The following is a 22490-nucleotide window of genomic DNA, read 5'->3' as shown; positions in this document are numbered from 1 at the left end:
ACATTTTTGGCAATAACTGTTCTACTGCAGATAATCAACACAGAAAAAAACTGTGGCCACACCTTTACCCATGCCAGCAAAGGCCTAGTGGGAAGCCAAAATTTCCAGCCTTTCTTGGCTGTAATAGGGTGCCCTAATATCCACCCCAAGCCCCTCATGCCAGCTAGGGTGGTGTGAGAGGTCAAGCAGAGAAGAGATATTCGTCCCCAGCAGAGGGTAATGAATCTTTTCCCCTACAATCCTATCTGTGATATCAAGGGAGACCACATGAAGAGCCTGCCTGGACCCTCAACCCCACCTGGGAGTAATAAGGCACCATTCCCCCTCACTCTGTGATGGTGTCAGAGGAGACCTAGCAGTGAGTCAGGACTTTCACCACTGTCCAGTAGCAAGGAGGCCACTCTTAATGAAAACCAAACTAAACAAAACAGCAACTGGGATATGATCCAGCCATTGTACTACTGGGCATTATCCCAGAGAAATGAAAACTTATGTTTGCACAAGAACCTCTACATGAACATTCACAGCAGCTTGATTCATCATAGCCAAAGGCTGAAAGCAACCCAGGAGCCCCTCGACGTGTGAGTGGTTAAACAAACTGTGGCACATCCACATCATGGAATCTGACACTCAATTAAAAAGAAAGCGCTGTTGACACATGCAACAACTTGGATGAATCTCCAGGGAATTCTCCTGCATGAAAAAAGCCAATCCCCAAAGGTTACATACCACATACCTCCATTCACATAATATTTTTGACATGAAAAATATTGGAGATGGAGTAGTGGTTGTCTGGGATTATAGAGAGAGGGAGAGGGATATAAGTGAGGGTGGCTATAAAAGGGAACAGGAACGATCCTTGTGGTGGAAACGTGCTGCATCTTGCCTGTATCAATGGCAAGCATTCTGCTTGTAGTAATGCAATTAGCTTTACAAGATTTTGCCATTGGAGAAGCGAGTAAAGAACACACAATCTTTCCATGTATTATTTCTTACAAACTGTATTTGAATGCATAATTATCTTAAAATTAAAAAGTTTAATTTTTAAATAAAAGTAAACGTTACATTATGGAGAAAATCATCTTGTGTTTAAAGAGTCTCTCCTTCACCTCCACAAAGCCTGCTAATATACTCCCTTTTCTACTCTGATGGCTCGGGTCTTAGGGGAATAGGGGGTCTTCAGAAAGCCAATATGGAAAATGAAAAGAATTTTCCCAATTCACGATAGGCTTGTGCACCGTAATACTGACATCCACAGGACTGCTCTGTCACTCATTTTACCTTTAATTTCTCTGTCCTGTTCTTCCACTCTAGAGCAGACAGTCCTGGTCAGACTCTCCACAACTGTGTGCATCAGGTCGAATTCGGCAACATTGTACACATGAGTGCTGTCCGGTTCGGAGGCGATCTCCTGCAGCTCATTCACATCCGCATTTTTCACCCCTTACACAGAGGACAACAGGAGAATGGTGACCTTTATGCCCCCTTGGAAAGAGTGACTGCGGTGGGCCTGATCTGACCCAGTCAGTCAATCTTCACTGCAGTCAAAGCATCATCTGCTACTTATATATATATATATTTAAAATTTTATTTAAAATGCACACACATGAAATAAACTGATGAAATGAAAAAATATCGTCTTATATCTATAACACAAAACGATAGCTCTGATTCTAACAAATTATTCATGTAGAAAGAAAGCAAAAAAAGGGAAGAGCGAGCATATGTACCATTGACAAGATGAAAGCTATTATGTGCTCGTGTCCCAGTAAACAACACTTGGGACTCCCCCAACCCCATCTGAGAGGCTGCTTCAGTCACCCTCCCTCGTTCTGGTGGACTTGCAGTCTTGGATTTGGTTATAGGCATCTGCTACTTTAAAGAGGAACATTTCATATCAGATTGCTTTTTACAAAAAGTCAGTTGCAGAATCATTTTTAAATGATTAGATATTAATTTTACTCAATACATCGTAACAGGAAGATGACTTCATAAAACTAAATTCTGTTTTGCATGAATATTGCAGAAGTAATAGTAATTAAACCAGCATCCTAAACTATCAAAGCTTCAGGTTTAAGTTTCTATAAAATAAGTTTACTGAAATTGAGAAATACTGCTAGAACAAATATACATATACATATATTTGAAATTATGATTCTATAGCATTAAGCCAAGGAGAAAGCTAGGGAAAATTATTTTTTAACATACTTAAATACAATTTGCTGTCTAGTAACCACTGCAATTTTACTAATGTAAATAGAAAATTTCTGGTCCTTCCACAGTATCTACTGAATGCCATGGTCAAGCACAAAGTTGGGTGTCTGGAATACAGCAGGGACTAGAATAGGACAGAAAGCTGTGAACACAAACCCTTAAAAAAGAGTTTGATCACCGTGTCCCCAAGCACCATAGTAACTGTTTTCCATATAATAACACCTTTAATCCTCACAAACAATCCTATGAGTTTAGAACTATTGTTCCCCTATTTCATACTGCCTCTCAGAAGACTGCACATTAAAATGACTAAATATTTACCAACAATGTTAGAGATAGGAAAGGAGAGGCATAAGGTTAAGTTTTCTGGGTGGGAAGGTAGATTTCCCTTCCCCAAGCTTCATCAAACAAGGAGGATTTCTTTATAATCCCCGTCGTTTCAATCATCAGAGGGCATTAAAAGGAGGTTCTATAGAAGCAAGGAAGAGAAATTACCTGGGGCAACATGAATTACTTCTTAGATGGCTGCCTGTGCCAATTAATTTATCTTTCAACCCCAACATATTGAGCAACAAAGCGTTAGTTGTCTCTGAACTATTTGCTTTAGGAGGTTGCAGGATAATAAATACTGCTGATTTCCAGGTAATTTTCAGAGAAGTCTAAATCACATCTGGATGAATTTACTTAAAGCTTTGCTTAAAAAATCACTTATTTATCATTAACAAGAGCAGAAAATGGAGAATAAACACATAAATTAATCCTCCATTAGGTTAAGTCTTTGACAGAGATTTCCTTTATTGGACAAAAGGACAGGAAAATAAATCTCTCTGATGGTTCTTGCCTGAAGGACTTCTACAATTGCTTCTAAAATGTACATCTGAATGAATATAACATTGAATGCATGCTGGAGCAGTGCCAATAATGCTTTTTTGTGATATTCAGTTGAAACCGACAAGTTTGGACTTATATAGGAATATTCTGGGAAAAATAGACCCAATTTTGCCTCTCCCTCACCTTCCCAAATAAAATAGTTTGACTGTTGCAATTGCACAGAAAAGAGAGGAAATGGTCATCATGACTTTGGAGGAATTTGTTTTGTAAGGATTTTGCCTTGTTCATCTTTGTACCCCAACAACCTCCACAATGCCTGGTGCATAGTATGTAAGCTAATACTTCTTGAATTAAACATTCTATAAGCCATATTGTGAGTAGCAAATCTAGGACAGGGTCTTAAGATTTTTTTTTTTTTCATTGATAACTCTAAAAGATGTACTATTAAATTTCAGGGTAAGAAATGTTCCTACAGAGCAAATTTAACTCAACTCCTAGGACCAACTTCACATTTTTCTTTACAAGTGAAGCACCGTATGGTTAAATTCATTTATTGCCCATTTAAATTCCAGGGGTGTGCTGGTGAATGTGGTAAATATTTAACAGTCAGATTTCTGCCCTAATTTATAGTGTTTGCCAATTTCTGTAGAATAAATACCCCCACTGTAGCTTATTCCGGACTACCAATATGAGGTCACAGAATGCAGACTTGGGAAGAGATGTGCACAGTTGGCTCTTGCAAACTGGCATGAGCTGGCTCCTGCACACCACTGAGCTATAACACCTAGCTCCTCCCGCCCACACACACATGCACATAAAATAACAAGATTCTAATTTACCAAAACAAAGTTCGAACATAATACATTTTTAATTTTTTCCTGGGATTTCTTTGTTCTTTCTTCTGTAAATGAAAAATGTAGCAGTAATGGCTGTACACATCACTTACTTGAATAATAATAATACACCTCTCTTACATGTATGTTTCATGAATATTTTTATTTTTAATACTATGGGTTATAATGCTATCTTAGAAATTCTTTAGAGCACTAACTTATTAAACAGCCATTTATGGGATACTTTTTAAGTGTCAAGCACTGGGATAGGCGATCAGGATGAAAAGGTGAAGAAGATACAACCTGAACCTCCGGGAATTCACTGCTTGGAGATGCTGTAGGAATAAGGAAAAGAAACAGGAGGGAACACCATAGTTTCCACAGCTTCTGCAGCTGTTCTTAGACTGTACTTGGCTACATACTAGTAGGAAACAAGTTCTGAATAAATGATCAGAAACATCCTCTGATGAAAAATTATATATATATATATAGGAAAAATATTTTATATATATATATATATATATATATATATATATATATATAGGAAAACTTTTCAGGATCTTTCTCTAAGGGAGAGAAATTTAACCAATATACACAGAGGAGATATTCCTGTGGGCTTACCAGTAGTTCTCAACCCTGGAGAATGATTTTAAGATACAGATCTGGGTATGGTTTCAAAACACGTATTCCCAGGCCCCTTCTCCCTGGATAGTTCCGTTTCACAGCAGTAGAAGTACTCTGAAATATGTAGTTTTTATGCCAGCACCCACTATAACTGGGTATGTAACTCCAGGGTAGAGATTACTCTCTTTTGATAGAAGAAACATCTCATGGGAAGTTCACAAAAAGAAACATGCACCATCTTCTTGATAAATGCAGGAAAATAAATGCATTTTATTTGGACTAAAGACTTATCACAAATAAAATAAATATGTAAAACATAATAAAAGGGAGCATTCATGATAACCCATTTCAAATGTCTTCAGAGCCCTATTAAGGAATTTGCTGTTATATTTTGGTTTGTATTTCAGTGTTGCTTGGGAATCAGGCATTTTTTCTGCTGAGAAAGTTTGTTGTTCTCTACTAAATAGAAGACCTTCCCGTTGCCAAAGAAAATGTTAACATTTTAATCAACAGCAAAGATGCATCATCTAAATATTTTGTAGTTATTCCAAATGTATGCTATATATATACACACACACATATATGTGTATATATATGTGTATATATATGCTTTTTCACACAAGAAGGATACCTTATAAAGGGTTAGTTTCCGATAAGAACTACTACAAATCTTGAACTTTGTGTCTTCTTTATGTAGTTGCAGGACCCTAATTCCTTGAAAATGATAAATTAGAGTCTTCCTATACTGCCAGAAAAGAGATAGCTGTGACCCTTAAGGAAAGTCTTGACTTATTAAACAGTAACAAACATATACCAGGCCTTTGCATGCCACTTTATGCTTTTTGCAGCATTTTATACATGACACCTCACTTAGAAATCCTCACACCATGGGATACATGACAGCTAGCATCACTCCCATTTTAACTGTAAGGAAGCTGGGCTCAGATCACAGGGCTGCCTATGGCAAGGGCCAAGACTAGAAAGTGCTCAGGTCTCCTGGCTTTCAGTGAAGTGCATTTCACATTACATATTGTTTTAAGTGGTTGTGGGTCTAGGACCTTAGTTGAAACAAGACTAAAAAGAGCACATACCTATGGCAAACAGTTCTACACCAGACTCACGAAGGTTTCTAGATGGTGGAATAATGTCATCCTGGGATTTTCCATCTGTGATTAAAATGCCGATTTTGGATACTCCAGTCCTTGATCCTGCTTCAGGTTTGAAGCTATTTTCAAAAATGTAGTTCAAAGCAAGACCTTGTAGAAAACAAGGAAAAGTAAACACCAGCCATCTCTAATAAAAAGTCTCCAAATTCTCCAAAATACAACCACAAGATGGGTAACCTATTGAGCCACAGGAGTTTTTATTACATGTGACTCTTCATTGTTACAATAACCTTGTCTTTCACAGATTCAACAAGGAACTAAAATCCACTGGAATAAAGGTAATGAAAATAATTAAACACTGCATTCTCTCAGAAACTAGCATTTATAAAGAACTCTGAATTCATGGCCAATGGATGATAATAGATATTGTGTACAAGCAGATCTGAACCTTTATAATTTAGGATGAAGCAAGAATACTCACACAGCAGTGCGTTATCATTAGGTTTTCAATTTGTTCGTGATATTCTAAGGAACCGAACAATCCCCCTCTTTGTTTTTTAGGAGTAGAAGGGACAGATCTAAAATCATTAATCATACTCCTGCCTTGTGTGTATGACACTTTCCATCCAGAAAAAAAATAAGAAATGGTGCAATATTGTTATAGGATTTGTGTTTAATAAATTGTTTGCTGCATAAAAATCAATAACAACATCTACATTGTTTCATCTGAGCATCTCTAATATGTACCTGTGGTAGGCAATACAGGTTGAATATCCACTATTAAATCCTTGAGACCAGAATAGTTTTGGATTTCAGGTATTTTTGGATTTTGGAATACTTGCATTATATTTTCTGGTTGAGCAGCCCAAATCTAAACAATAAAAACTTGAAATGCTTCAATGAGCATTTTTTTAGCATCATGTTGGCACTCAAACATTTTGGATTTTCATAGTTGGGATGCTCAGCTTGCAGCATGTCTCAAGGTTAAAATTTTTACAAACCCTTTGTGACTGTGCCATGGATGATTATAATGTAAATATTCTTATATTCATCATTCATCAAAAATACTGGTGAGCCAAAGATCCGTATTACTATTAACAGAGAGGATCTTGACTTTTCAGAAAATTATATCATAATATCTTCATGATAACTACTGATTGCAGAATAAGGGCAAAGAAAATATCTCCTTTGAAAATAAGAAGAGATTTGTTTCTATTTAAATAACAGGGTGGAGGATGGCAGGAGGAGAAAAGCAGTGAAAAGAGTAGCTGACAAAAGTCAGACAGCTACTCCACTCTGTTGGTCTCAGGGCTTGCTTCATTTTCTCCTAACCCAACCAAGCCCTTCCTGAAACATTAGAGTCATAGAGTAAAAGGAATGAGATATCTGGCTTTTATCTCAATGCTGAATTTGGGAAAACCGTCATCAAAGAATCCTAAGTGCTAATTTAATTAAAACATTATGATAACACAAAGTGGCAAAATGAGGTAATACAATTATTCTTCAAAAAGATATGTTGTTATAACATGGATTGAACAAAATATACCTGTTAGTGTATTTCCTCCTTTATATGGGAGGTTTCGGACAGCTTCAATCACCTCATCTTTTGTGCTAAATGCATTCAAGTGCCATTCTATTCTGGGGTCGCCACTATACTGTGCAAGACCTGGAAAAAAAAGATTAGGAAACTCACCAGGAATAATGGGTTACTCAAAAATGTAGTGAGCTACTCAAGAAACTAGAACGACGAAAGGCCTCATCTTTGCAATATATATATATATTTTTGGCCCGGCTATAAATTTTCAGAAAGACTTGCTGAGTAAGATGAATTAAAGGAATCAAGTTAAACATATACGGAGTTCGAGGGAGTGGACATATTTTCCAGCCATTTATAAATGAGTACCCAATTAGGTACTTGGCATTAAAAAAAAAATCTGATCATGTTTGTAGACAAAAGGCCTAGATTTATTTGTTGTTGATTTATTCTCAAAGGAGTGATTTTTCTTAATGGCTATTTAAAAGTTAAACTAGGAGACTTTGTTTAACAAAGATTTATTATTTTTATTATTTGTAATATTGCTCAAAGATTTACAACTTTTTTGCTTGTTATCTGGGCTAGAATTAATTTGGCAAAGATTATCTTGTACTATAAAATGACTGCCAATTTTCTAGTTCAACATTTTCCTAGATTTAGTTATTTCTTTTAAATAGAAAGAAAACTGCTATGCAATAAATTATTAAACCAGCTGTAACTTTTAAAGTTTTATTTTTATTATTAACAGAGAAGATCTTGACTTTTCAGAAAATTAAAATATGTTCAATAATTAATTGAATGACACTGTCATTGCAAAAATTAGAAGGAATAAATATTTATTGATTGAAACATGTGCTTTGGAGATGATGAGTATCCTGCAATCCTGAAAGTCACTTTGTAAGGAATTTTTGAAATTTCTTAAAACACTTCCCAGTGGTTTTGCACTGACAGCTGACTGCTACTGCTAATAATAGAAATTATACCAATTCGTGTCTTCTCTGAGCCCACATCGAATGCTGTAACCAGGTTTTCCAAGAAAAGCCGAACCAGTCTGAAGTTGAATCTTCCAATACTCCATGAACCATCGACCAGGATTACAATGTCAGCAATCGCTGGAGTTTGACAGACAAATTTCACTTCTGCAAAGCACAAACCAGAAAAGCACATGTGTTACTGTCACAGTAACTTCAAAAACAGTCCATCTTAACGTCTTTTAGACAACTTAGTGCTAAGAATACAAAAACATTCCCATAGGAGCAGCCATCTTTTTACAACTCTTCCCTTAAATGTATTTTACTAGAAAAAAAATTGTGGTAATGGTTGGCAGTAGAGCCAGTGCTCTGGAAATAGTTAGGAAAATACTGGGCAGGTTCACACCATCCTGGCAACTCAGCCTTCTGTGTATTTTAGAAAGTAGTGTCTGTGCAAAAGCATCCAGCTGTGGGCTTTCGCCTGTTGATTCTTTCCAGGAAAGGTCTTAGCAACACCAGTGTGTGCCAGTCAGCCGAGATGGGAAGACAGCCAGGAGGCAAAAAGACGGCTCTCCTATCCTGATAAATTTATGCTAGAGGAAGTGATAGGAAAAGAGAAATACGGGCTTTCTGAATTCAACGAAACGTTACAGCTGCATATTTAATCCAAGAAAGATACAGAGACTTTTTCTAAAGAAGGAAGGGCTTTTGGAACAAGATAATTGGAAAAAGGCCAAAGAATTTCCCCAAAGTCAAACGTTTTTTGCATATTATGTATATGTGACAGTAAATTTTGTTCCTAAAGATCACGTAAATAATTGATTTTTTTAATGGCTCAATTAGGATTCAGGACAAAGATTCAGAAGAGGATGCCCAGTGGCCATGGTACCTATGTTTTACCATCAGAGAAGGCCCCACTCACAGCAATGCTGTGGAAATGCAGAGGGCATATGGCTAAGCCTCTATAAAAATGGAGGAGGCTGCCTGATCTAGGATAGATCTGTGCTTCTTTAGGGGAAATTCACCATTTCTATTCACACAGAGCCAAGACACAGGAATATTCTCCAAGTGTTTCACAAAGCCTTAACAATATCAAGATGGTTTGGTTGTGTCCCCACCCAAATCTCATCTTGAATTGCAGCTCCCATAATTCCCACGTGTCATTGGAGGGACCCAGTGGGAGGTAATTAAATAATGGGGGCAGGTCTTTCCCATGCTGTTCTCAGAATAGTGAATGAGTCTCACAAGATCTGACGGTTTTATAAAAGGGAGATTCCCTCTGCACATGTGCTCTTGCCTGCCGCCATGTAAGATGTGCCTTTGATTCTCCTTTGTCTTTTGCCATGATTGTGGGGCCTCCCCAGCCATGTGGAACTGTGAGTCCACTAAACCTCTTTCCTTTTTAAATTACCCAGTCTTGAGTATGTCTTTATTAGCAGTCTGTGAGAACAGACTAATACTTTTAGTACCTACTGCAACATTGCTTCGTACTCTAGTCTGTGCTTCCAAAGAACTGCTTAACTCTGCTGAATTTTCATATTAGGACTAGAGATCATTAAGTGTGTGTGGCAGGCAGAGGGGTTTTGGGGGTGGGTTTCTTGTATCCTTTTTAACTTCTTGCTGGCTTAGAAAAATCTTTGTTTGTTTTTTTTTTAAACATATATAATGAAAACCAAAATACAGAAGTGTTCATAAACAAGTTGAATATGCCTTTACCTAAAAAAAAAAAAAAAAAAAAAAAAAAAATAGTTGAACTACTATGGTTGGCATAGGCAGTTTAATATACGTGTCTCTGCACCTACCAGGCCACATTTTGCTTAAAGGATCTTGATTTTTTTCCAGATATAAATATTTATGGGATACCTAGATGCTTTTACCAGATGGGGAAAAAATGAATTTGCCAGTGAAATACTCCAATATTCATTATGGAAGCTAAACAGTACAACTCAATCCAAAGTTTATATATTCACTTTCTGGGACCAGATTCCCTTTCTTAATCACCAAATGCAGAGCCATCAGCTGGTAACTTTGTATTTGGGAGTTAGCCCTACTGTACCACACTAAGAAAAAGGCTAAAATGGAATACCACAAAAAGTCACGGGATAAAAATTAATTTGTTTTTGGACATAACCAGGGAAAACTGAAGTCTGGTTAAGCTTCAAGAACCCATTTTTCTCTGTTTTTATGGGGGAAACTTACTCTCAAATGGAGAGTAGTTTTCTTTATTTTCCAAAACTACTGGGGATATTATTTCACTTATAAATTAATTGGGAACCACATGGATAGGCACTTAGAAAGGGAACCCTTTCTGCTTATTTAAAAGATAGCTAATGAAATTGGTATTTTCTGGTTCCAATAGACATGTTCTGTTTATTTAGCTCTTTTAAGTCAGAAATGACTTGGAAACACAAATTCCGTATAGCTCCTAAGCAAGATACAGAACTAATTGACTATAAGTCAAAAGATTGATAACTTTAATAAGACTAAAAATTTTTAAGTTGGTCATCAAAAGACATCTTAAAGAAATAAAAGCATAAGTATGGGCTATGGTCAAGGTCATAGATTTTGGGGGTAAGATGAGCTTGAGTGCTTACAACACCATTAAAAATTACTAATTAAGTAACTAATTAAAAGAAGAGAGAAATAATCCTATCTAGCATGCAGAAAGCATTATCTAGAAAAATAATTTGAATGTTTATGTCACATAATTTAAGCACCAAGAACCTTAAAAGCAAACTACAACTCGGCATATTTCACTTGAAATTAAGACTCATAGGAAGATACTTTTTTCAACAACTTCAGAAGTCAAAATCTATCATTGGTTTTGTACTACAAAGTATGATTTTTGTTGAAGATTAGTATGTACTCACTTGAGAACTGTAAAAACAATATTTTTTCTTGTGTCCTAAATCCTGGTTATCAGCTCTAAGACTTATATAAACACAATGAACCCTAATGGCTATTTCCATCAAAATGTACACATGTGCAATGTTTGTCCCATCAACAGGTTTTCCTGTGCCAGGGGCAAACAGCTGTTCGTATACTTGGTACAAAGAGGTAATTTAAAAGCCGCTGTGTTCAAGTTCCATAATCATATATCTTAACCATAATTCCAGCTGTTATGGTGAATCTTTTTAAAGAAATGCATTCAAATCATTGTCTTACTATAAGCAGGAGCCCAGATTCAAAACTGAAGACAACATTACTCTCCACTGGCAAACACATTACCCATTTCACCATTCTTAGAGAGACACCAATCAGGAAGAAAATATTAAGTACCATAAAATGTGTTAAAAATCAAGTGGTAGAAAAGAAAACCAGACACACCTGGGAGCCCAGGTAAATGTGTAAAACCCAGCAGCTAAATGTAGTTTAAATCTATAATATAAAGAAATGAGGGCATAAGCTTTTACTGCTAAGACAATACTCCAAATTAATTTGTAAAATAAAATCAATCCTTTTTGTCTACAAGCCTGTATTTAAAATTAAAGCAAAGGGACAGAGGAAATGACCTCTTGAATCATATTTTAATTCAGCTCTTAACTTTACATGGGTCTTATCTAAAATGCAACTCTGAAAATATAGGTGGTGTTTTAAAACATGCCTAAACAGCTGAACTTAAAGAAAAGCACTCAATATATGGCCTAGATTACAAAGATAATAACAATTTGATGTCACAGATAGAATCAAAAGGAACAATTGCACAAGTCCAGGAGAAATGATCCCCTTTCTCTTCTATATTTTCTGGAGTTTTGTGATGAGAAGAATTGGAAGAACTAGTGATTTCTTAACATTCCGTATTTGGAAATGATGTACATTATTATATTAAATGTTAAGTCTGGGTGTGGTGGTTCATGCCTGTAATCCCAATACTTTGGGAGGCTGAGATGGGTGGATCACCTGAGGTCAGGAGTTCAAGACCAGCCTGGTTAACACGGTGAAACCCCGTCTCTACAAAAATACGAAAATTAGCCGGGCATGATGGTGGGTGCCTATAATCTCAGCTACTCGGGAGGCTGAGGCAAAAGAATCGCTTGAATCTGGAGGTGGAGGTTGCAGTGAGCTGAGATTGCGTCATTGCACTCCAGCCTGGGTGCAGAATGAGACTCCATCTCAAAAAAAGAAAAAAAAAAAAAAGTTAAGTCTTCCACACTTATCTATTGATTTAGTCCTCACAACAACTCTGTGGAAGAGGTACCATTATTATCATTCCCATCTGCAGTCAAAAAGTATGGCATACAAGGACTGCGTGATTTGCCCAGGGTGTCACACAGCTAAGAAGTGGCAGATCTGGGATTTGAAACCCAAGTAATGTCTCTCCACAACCTATGCAATGTGTCTCCACAACCTATGTTTTTAACCACAGGGCTATATACCGACTTCAGGAAGGCACTCTATGTTATGTAAATTTAGAAAGCAAGGGGGAAAAGCTTGTAACATAAAGCAGTGTCTCTGCTGGGCTTGCCCCTGCTATGTCCACAGCTAATCTGTGCGGTTTGCTAACATTTCCAATTATTTTTCTAGAACGTTTTTCCCTCCCAAATAAATGCACTTTCATACTGAAGTTGCCCATGTGAAAAGCATCCTTCTTCCAATAATTTTACACCAATTTTATTGTGTTACTGACATCATGAGAAACTCCAAACCCATGTTTATTCATCTGATGTTATGCAACTAATTTCCTGGATGAAATTTACTTATTTATTGAAAATCTATTTAGTGTTTATTATGTACCAAGCACTATTCTGAGCAACCGGAAACACAACAAAGCCCCCAACTTCTTGCAGTTTAAATTATTTTATTTATTTATTTATTTATTTATTTATTTTTGACTCGTAACACCACTCCATGATTCAATTCTTAGTGAAAGGAAATAGACTATAATAAAGCAACATAGGTTCAGATGCAAAAAAGCGCTTTATAAAAGTAAACAAAATCATACAAAGAGTAACTCTATGTGGGGGCAAGGGGTAATGTTACTGTAATGGCAATAGTATGAAATTACCAGATTAAAAATCTTCCTTTTAAACCATGTTATTGTTTTTGTTCTAATGGCATTCAAATTAAAGACCCAATTATGGTTTATATAATGAAATGTTTACAATGCATTCTTAGATAAAGGTATTTATCAACATAGTCAGTGAAGATAAAAAAGAGGGAGCTGACAGAAGATAACTTTTTCTGCCAGGTAAACTCCTATTCATCCTTCAAAATCCAGGTCACACTTTACCAACTTCATGAATCTTTTCCCACTCTCCTCAGATGGGACTCATTACCTGCCCCTCTTTATTGACTCTGGATTTGTACACTGTTTGTTGTGCCCATCACACTGGAATATTATGATTGGCTTCCATTTCTATCTCCCTGACTAGACTGTGAACTCCTTGACGGGGGAGGGCTTTTGTTACTTGCCTTTTTAGCCACTTTATCTGGCTCAACTCTTGACATATAGTACATCGGTGTAGCTAAAGTACATTGAATTGTGTTGTTAAAAAATAATTCCTATGTTCACATAGTTCCAGTAGGACACTAGAGAAATGAGCCATGATGGCTCAATTAAACGTGTTCTCTCCTCCTGCCCTGCCACACTACCGCATTGGGAAAGTGGATTACAGTTATGTAGGAATCAGGGAGATCGTATCAAAGTGGCCTGCCTTCCTTGATGTTTTCCTAATGCTGGAGGCTAAGTTGAATGAAAGGAGAGTGTGTACTATTTTTATTCACCCTGTCTTAACCTCAGTGAGAAAATCTCATAATGATTTCACTACAACTGGTCTAGGATTCATTTCGGGGCTTTGAATTACTTCGTTCTATGCCACTCAAAATATCAGGCTCAGCCATTCATTACACAAGACATTTGAAGGAATACTGTGGCCACAGAACGATTTTTCACTTAAGTCTCCTGTGAGGTTACATTCAAGTTTCCAAACCAAGAGCAAAAGAAAATCCCTAAGAATTTGGTACAGTAGAACTCTTGGAAGATCACTGTTACCATGTAGAGATTGGCTCCAGCCACACTACTGAAGGTATTTTTATAAAAAGAGTTAACATCATTTTACATCGCCAAAAACTCAACGAGAAACCTTCATTCTGAAAGGGTTTTTCAATACATTGGCAAATTCTGACTTTTACAACATTCCCATGAGAAGCCATGTTGTCTCCATTTTTCAGAAAATTAAATTGAGGGCAGGGTGTGGTGGCTCACGCCTGTAATCCCAGCATTTTGGGAGGCCGAGGTGGGTGGATCACGTGAGGTCAGGAGTTTGAGACCAGCCAGGTCAACATGGTAAAACTCCATCTCTACTAAAAATACAAAAAATTAGCTGGACATGGTGACAGGCACCAGTAACCCCAGCTACTCGGAAGGCTGAGGCAGGAGAATTGCTTGAACCCAGGAGGCAGAGGTTGCAGTGAGCCAAGATCACGCCATTGTACTACAGCCTGGGCAACAAGACAGAAGCTCCATCTCAAAAGAAAAAAGAAAAAAAAGAAAATGAAATTGAGGTTCAGAGAGAACAAGTGACTGACTTACTGGGTACTAGCAGAGCTAGGATTGGATAACAGGTACTTTTCTCTTCTTCTTTTTCTCTTTTTAGAGACAGGGTCTCACTCTGTTACCTAGGCTGGAGTGCAGTGGCGCAGTGCTAGCTCACTACAATCTCGCATTGCTGGGCTCAAGTGATCCTGCCTCAGCCTCCTGAGTAGCTGGAACAATAGGCACATATCACATGCCCAGTTAATGTCTGTTTGTTTGTTTGTTTAATTTTTGTAGAGATGGGGTCTCACTATGTTGCCCTGGCTGGTCTCGAACTCCTGGGCTCAAGCGATCCTGCAACCTTGGCCTCCCAAAGCACTGGAATTACAGGTGTGAGCCACCACCACTGCACCCAGCCACGACAGGTCTCCTAAATGTTTGGTCCAATATGCATTTTCCAACATATCACACTATCACTACCATGGAAGTTGTCCTCACAGAACGCAACATAGATGATTACTGCCATAGGAGATAACATCAGAAACCATCTATGTAGGGGATGTGCAGCAAGGGGCTCATTTCAGCTGTGTCTGGAATTTACATTAATCTGAGTGAGGTTAATACTCATTTAATCCAATCGTGAGTGGAAATGTACCTTTCAAAGCCTCCCCTGACAGTGACAGATGCCTGCCCTATCTAAAACAGTATTCCCATGACTCACTCCTTTTATCCCTGTTTTATTTTTCTTCCTAGAACTTCTGACTTCCTAGAAATATATTATACAGTGTGTGGTTAATTTCTTGTGCCAATTTGTCTAGGCCATGGGGTGCCCACACATTTGACCAAATGGATGTGTCTATGAGAGTATTTCTGGCTGATTTTTGTAGACTGAATAAAGCAGATTCCTCTCCCTAATGTGGATGGGCCTCTAAGGGATTGCAGGCTGAAGAGCACAAAAATGCTGAGTAAGAGAGAAGCCTGCCTGACTGCCTTGAGCTCATACGTTGTCTTTTCATGCCTTGAGACTTGAACTAAAACATTGGCTCTTGGGTTTTGAGCCTGCCAGTGTTTGGATTAGAACTTATACTATCAGCTCTCCTGGTTCTCAGGCCATTGGATTTGAACTGAAACTACATGGTCACTCTCCTGGATCTCCAGTTTGATGACTGCAGATTTTGGGATTGCCCAGCCTCCATAATCACATGAACCAACTCTTTATATTAAATCAATATCTCAAGCCAGGCACAGTGGCTTGTAATCCCAGCACTCTGGGAGGTGGAGGTGGGCAGGTTACTTGAGGCCCAGGAGTTTGAGACCAGCCTGGCCAATATGGTGAAACTCCATCTCTACTAAAAATACAAAAATTAGCCAGGTGTGGTGATGCACACCTGTGATCCCAGCTACTCAGGAAGCTGAGGCACAAGGATTGCTTGAATCTGGAAGGCAGAGGTTGCAGTGAGCCAAGATCACACCACTGCACTCCAGCCTAGGCGACAGAGCGAGACTCTGTCTAAAATAAATAAATAAACAAACAAACAAACAAACAAATAAATAAATAAATCTCTCCAAACACACACACACATCACAAACACATCTCACACATATACACACACTTTCCTTTGCTTCCTTTTTTATATTAGTAATTATGAAAAGCCTACCATTTAGTGATAGCTTTCATCAGATGCTCTGCATACATCGTTTTCATCTAAGTCCAGTATTAATCCTATAAGGTAGATGTTCTTTCCATTTCATAGAGAAAGAACGGTTAAGTAACTATATAGGTTAAATAACTTGCCCACCAACAATTTGAATCTAGGTTTGATTCAAATTCAAACCCAGAACTAACTCCAAAGGCTGAACCATTCAACTCCCATCACAGAAGAGAAGTATTTTGGAGAAAGGAAGGGAGGGAAGAAAGAAAGAAGGAAGGAAGAAAGGAAGGAAAATGTGGACAAGCCTTGCAATTAAAGATAGCATGAATCAAAGCCATACGCATTTGTCCTACATTCGACCTGGGATGAATAACACCATGACAACTTACAGGAATGTGAAGCCCGGTTGCTGCGCCACAGTCGAAACAACATTCCAGCTGTCACTCAGAGCCCTATAGCTTGAGAGTAGCTAACAACCCTGTAAACACCACAGGCATCACATTTCTCCTCTGCTCTAAACTGGAAGGGGACTGGGAGAAGACATGACAGCTGTCTTCAAATATGTCAAGGGCTGTCACATAGAAGAGGGATTAGGAGGATTCTATATGCCCAGAAGGAGTGTGTAAAGTGACAGATTTCAACTCAATTAGACAATGTCCAAAGATGACTGTCTTGGGAAATATTAAAATCTCTGTTAAAGACAGCAGATGCAGGACAACCCTTGAAGAAATGGCTCAGGAGCCTCCACCATTCCCGTGACTGGTTGAACTGCAGGACTCTCAAAGTGACCTAAATTTTAAGATTATTTCTTCCTTCCTCACCTACCATATTAAGCCTAAACTGTTCATTGTACTTTCCAAAGCTCTCCACTTGACCCGTCCATGTATATTTCTCAATTCCTCCCAATACAATTAGTCTTCTTTCTCCCAACAACATTCCCATCTCAGAAACTTTTGACTCAATTTTTATTCCCCCATCTCCTGTAATGTACCCTCTCCAAATTCTTCCTACCCTACCACAATACAAGATACCTAAAACGGATTTTAATTCCTTTGAAAATATGTGATCCTTCTTATATATTTTTATATAAAGTTTGCTTTAGGCCAGGCGTGGTGTCTCATGCCTGTAATCCCAGCATTTTTGGAGGCTGAGTCAGGAGGATCACCTGAGCTCAGGAGTTTGAGACCACCCTGGGCAATATGGTGAAACCCTGTCTCTACTAAAATACAAAAAAATTAGCCAGGCATGGTGTCACACGCCTGTAGTCCTAGCTACTCGGGAGGCTGAGGCATGAGAGTCACTTGAGCTCCAGAGGCGGAGGTTGCAGTGAGCTGAGATCGCACCATTGCACTTTAGCTTGGGCTACAGAATGAGACTCCACGAAGAAGAAGGAGAAGGAGAAGGAGAAGTTTGCTATAAAGTTTTTATTGGTACAGTTGCCTAGTTGTTTCCTGATTTCTTGAAGTGAATATTGACCCAAGGGAAAAAAAAAAAAAAAGAAGAAGAAAAATAAAAAAAAAATTTAATTTGCTTTAAAGTTTTATTGGTACAGTTGCCTAGTTATTTCCTGATTTCCTGAAGTGAATATTGACCCAAGAAAAAAAAAAAAAAGAAGAAGAAGAAGAAGGAAAAGAAGAAAAATAAAAAAAAATTAAGTTTGCTTTAAAGTTTTATTGGTAAAGTTGCCTAGTTATTTCCTGATTTCCTGAAGTGAATATTGATCCAACAGAGGCTATTTTAGCTGATCACTTCTATTTTAAAATGAAATTTGCTCAACTTCAGGAGCCAGTGTATTATATTCCCATTTATTTTCAGCTCTGTATATAATACTACATGATCTGGCTGTATGTTTACTTTGGTCTTTTAAGGTGATTTTCACAAAACTCAACTCAATTATCCCGCTTACTCCAATCCATTAATAATGAACTGATCCTGACATTTTGCAATTTCTGAAGTCATAACATCTGCTTAATTTGACAACAGTCATCCCTGCAGGTATAGAGACAAGATACTCAATAGAAAATTCTTAGACAAGGAGGAAGTTACAAGTCAGAGAAGCCCAAGCATTCCTATGGGAGACTCACTCTGCCAAAATCAATAGCAGTCCTCATAGCTATAAGGTATCCAATTGTTTTAAAAATGATATGTTACAAGTTCTTTTAAGAATTAAGACATTTGAAAACTTATTTCAGACAGAGTTAAGAATTCTTACCACTGGAGAACAAGTTGGGAATAATAAACTTTGCTGGAGGCCAGAGGAAAAGTGTCAAAATTCTTCAAAACTATCTCATCAAGGGCAGTCAGGGAGGAACTAGAGGAAAACTGCAGGTCTAATGCTAGGAGAATTTCATCCAATTGTTGTCAGGAGTGCATAAGCATAAAATTTTTTTGGCGGGGGGGGGCGGGGGAGAGTGTCACTCTGTCTCCTAGGCTGGAGTGCAGTGGTGCGATCTCGGCTCACTGCAACCTCCACCTCCCAGATTCAAGCAATTCTCCTGCCCTAGCCTCCCGAGTAGCTAGGACTACAGGTGCATGCCACCGCGCCTGGCTAATTTTTGTTTTTTTTTTTTTTGGTCATGTTTCAAAAAGAAAATGTTATGAAATGCTCAGAGAGCAGAAGTGAGGGGAGAAAGGGGCTAAAATTGCAGGACAACCTTTCTGTAATACATGTGCGGCATTAGATCAATGTTTCACAACCATTTTTAGTTATCACTCCCATAAGGAGTCTTTAGATATTTTTTCCTCATCACCTCCTCATGAAATTTTAAAACCACAGGTATACCATATAGCTGTTTATATATGTATTGTATATTTATACTTAACACATAAAAGAATTAATATTTTCCCCTTTCACTCCCAAAATAAATTTTTGCCCATTCAAGGATATCACTCCTATTGAGACTGCATGTGTTACATCATTGTTTGTAAAAGAAAATTGTTTTTTCCTGAAACGCACAGCAACTTAAGGCACTATTTTAAAGGTGATCTTAATGGTCAAATTATACTCCATATGGTTGAAACTTTACTTTTTAAAAATTCTTCAATTTTTTCATGATGTGGCAGAAACAAGTTCATCTTAATAGTGCACATTTCGGAGATAATCTAAAGAGAATTGTAAAACATTTTAAAGCTCCCCATAGTTGACTTAAATGTGTTTGCCCAATTCCATTCTCAATCCAGATATCTCAGTTAGGGCTAATACCATCCTTGCAGCTCCTGGTGTGGCCAGGCAGATTCTTTCATTTCCTTGTTCACCACAACTGGATCAGAGACGGGCACATGAATCAAGCTGGACCAATCAAAACTGTTCTTGAGATGCTTTCTGAAACTAACATTAAAAAGGCTTCATGGCCCACCATGCAGTGGTTCATGCCTGTAATCCCAGCACTTTGGGAGGCTGAGTCAGGGGGATCACCTCAGGTCAGGAATTAGAGATCAGCCTGGCCACATGGGGAAAACCTGTCTCTACTGAAAATAAAAAAATTAGCTGGACATGGTGGGGCCCATCTGTAGTCCCAGCTACTCAGGAGACTGCAGGAGGAGAATCTGTTGAACTCGGGAGGTGGAGGCTGCAGTGAGCAGAGATCGTGCCACTGCACACCAGCCTGGGAAACAGAGTGAGACCCTGCCTCAAAAAAAAAAAAAAAAAAAAGGCTTCCTACCACATGAGATTGGGGTTGCCCACTATTATGTAATTCGGGAACCTGGAACTCTGTGGGGGTCTTCATTGCCACTGTAGGAACCCTACCTAGAAATAAAGCCATCTCAGAGGAAGTCAGACCCAGGAGATGGAGAAGCAAGAGAGAGTAACTGATACTGGATTGAGACCCTAGGTCCAGCCATGCTTCAGTTACATGAGCCAGTACAATTCTTTTTGTACTTAAACTAGTTAGAGTGTGTTTCTACTGAAGCGAAGGATTCCTGACCAATATGCTGCCTAGAATTTTTCAGTAAAGGTAGGTCATAAACTAAGGAGAAATGAAGTATAAAAAAAGAAGAGAAATGAATCGCACATAGACTCTGAGAAATAAAACAGTATTTCAATTAGCTCTACTGAGGACCAATAAATAAATGGTGGGAATTCCGAATTTTATAACATAAATTGGGTTCTTACATTTAAGTGAAAACATTTAAAATATGTTACAGATTAGTAGTATTCCCAGTGGAGAGGAATCATGTCTTATCTGCACTGTCATGGTTTCAACTAAGTCAATTAATACCACTTTTTAAAAACAGAGGTTTTGCCTAGGTTTTCTTCTAGGGTTTTTATGGTTTTAGGTGTTATGTTTAAGTCTCTAATCCATCTTGAGTTAATTTTTGTATAAGATGTAAGGAAGGGGCCCAGTTTCAGTTTTCTGCATATGGCTAGCCAGTTTTCTCAACACCATTTATTAAATAGGGAATCCTTTCCCCATCACTTGTTTTTGTCAGGTTTGTCAAAGTTTAGATGGTTGTAGATGTGAGGCGTTATTTATGAGGCCTCGGTTCTGCTCCATTGATCTATATATCTGTTTTTGTACCAGTACCAAGCTGTTTTGGTTACTGTAGACTTGTAGTATAATCTGAAGTCAGGTAGTGTGATGCCTTCAGCTTTGATCATTTTGCTTAGAATTGTCTTGGCTATACAGGCTCTTTTTTGGTTCCATGTGAAATTTAAAGTAGTTTCTTCTAATTCTGTTAAGAAAGTCAGTGGTAGCTTGATGGGGATAGCACTGAATCTATAAATTACTTTGGGCAGTATTGCCATTTTCGTGATATTGATTCTTCCTATACATGAGCATAGAACGTTTTTCCATTTGCTTGTGTCCTCTCTTATTTCCTTGAGCAGTGGTTTGTAGTTCTCCTTGAAGAGGTCCTTCACATCCCTTGTAAGTTGGATTCCTAAGTATTTTATTCTCTTTGTAGCAATTGTGAATGAGAGTTCACTCATGATTTGGCTCTCTGTTTGTCCATTATTGGTGTCTAGGAATGCTTGTGATTTTTGCACATTGATTTTGTATCCTGAGACTTTGTTGAATTGGTTATCAGCTTAAGGAGATTTGGGACTGAGACGATGGGGTTTTCTAAATATACAATCATGTCATCTGCAAACAGAGACAATATGACTTCCTCCCTTCCTATTTGAATACCCTTTATTTCTTTCTCTTGCATGATTGCTCTGGCCAGAAATTCCAATACCATTTAGGACATAGGCATGGGCAAAGACTTCATGACTAAAACACCAAAAGCAATGGCAACAAAAGCCAAAATTGACAAGTGAGATCTAATTAAACTAAAGAGCTTTTCCACAGCAAAATAAACTATCATCAGAGTGAACAGGCAACCTACAGAATGGGAGAAAAATTTGCAATGCATCCATCTGACAAAGGGCTAATATCCAGAATTTACAAGAAACTTAAATAAATTTATTAAAAAAATCAAAAAGTGGGAGAAGGATATAAACAGACACCTTTCAAAAGAATACATTTATGCAGCCAACAAACATATGAAAAAAAAAAGGCTCATCATCATCGGTCATTAGAGAAACTCATATCAAAACCACAATGAGATGTCATCTCATGCCAGTTAGAATGACAATCATTAAAAAGTCAGGAAACAACAGATGCTAGAGAGAATGTGGAGAAACAGCAACACTTTTATACTGTTGGTGAGAGTATAAATTAGTTCAACCATTGTGGAAGACAGTGTGGCAATTCTTCAAGGACCTAGAACTAGAAATACCATTTGACCCAGCAATCCCGTTACTGGGTATACACCTAAAGGATTATAAATCATTCTACTATAAAGACACATGCACACGTATGTTTATTCACAATAGCAAGGACTTGGAACCAACCCAAATTCCTATCAATGATAGACTGGATAAAGAAAATGTGGCACATATATACCATGGAACACTATGCAGCTGTAAAAAAGAATGAGTTCATGTGCTTTGCAGGGACATGGATGAAGCTGGAAACCCTCATTCTCAGCAAACTAACACAGGAACAGAAAACCAAACACCACATGTTCTCACTTATAAGTTGGAGCTGAACAATGAGAACACATAGACACAGGGAGGGGAGTATCACACACTGGGGCCTGTCGGGGGATGGGAGGGTTGGGGACGGAGAGCATTAGGAGAAATACCTAATGTAGATGACGGGCTGATGGGTGCAGCAAACCACCCTGGCACGTGTATACCTATGTAACAAACCTGCACATTCTGTACATGTGTCCCAGAACTTCAATTTAAAAAAAAAAAAAAAAC

General features: G+C 38.0%; 1 protein-coding gene across 4 annotated transcripts in view; it reads right to left on the bottom strand.

The window, feature by feature from the left end:
• The window catches only part of COL14A1 (collagen type XIV alpha 1 chain), a 281368-nt gene that overhangs the window by 171817 nt on the left and 87061 nt on the right, over window positions 1-22490 (bottom strand). For all 4 annotated transcript variants that reach the window (XM_031650141.1, XM_031650143.1, XM_031650140.1 and 1 more), the window contains exons 6-9: window positions 8126-8281; window positions 7155-7274; window positions 5594-5758; window positions 1282-1443 (exon numbers count right to left, since the gene is read on the bottom strand). In XM_031650141.1, the coding sequence (XP_031506001.1) occupies window positions 1282-1443; window positions 5594-5758; window positions 7155-7274; window positions 8126-8281 (603 nt within the window). The remainder of the gene's footprint in view (window positions 1-1281; window positions 1444-5593; window positions 5759-7154; window positions 7275-8125; window positions 8282-22490) is intronic.

Source organism: Papio anubis, chromosome 8, assembly GCF_008728515.1.
Source record: "Papio anubis isolate 15944 chromosome 8, Panubis1.0, whole genome shotgun sequence".
NCBI classification, from domain to species: domain Eukaryota; kingdom Metazoa; phylum Chordata; class Mammalia; order Primates; family Cercopithecidae; genus Papio; species Papio anubis.
The sequence above is the reverse complement of the archived record's forward strand: the minus strand, read 5'-3'. Positions and strand labels throughout refer to the sequence as shown.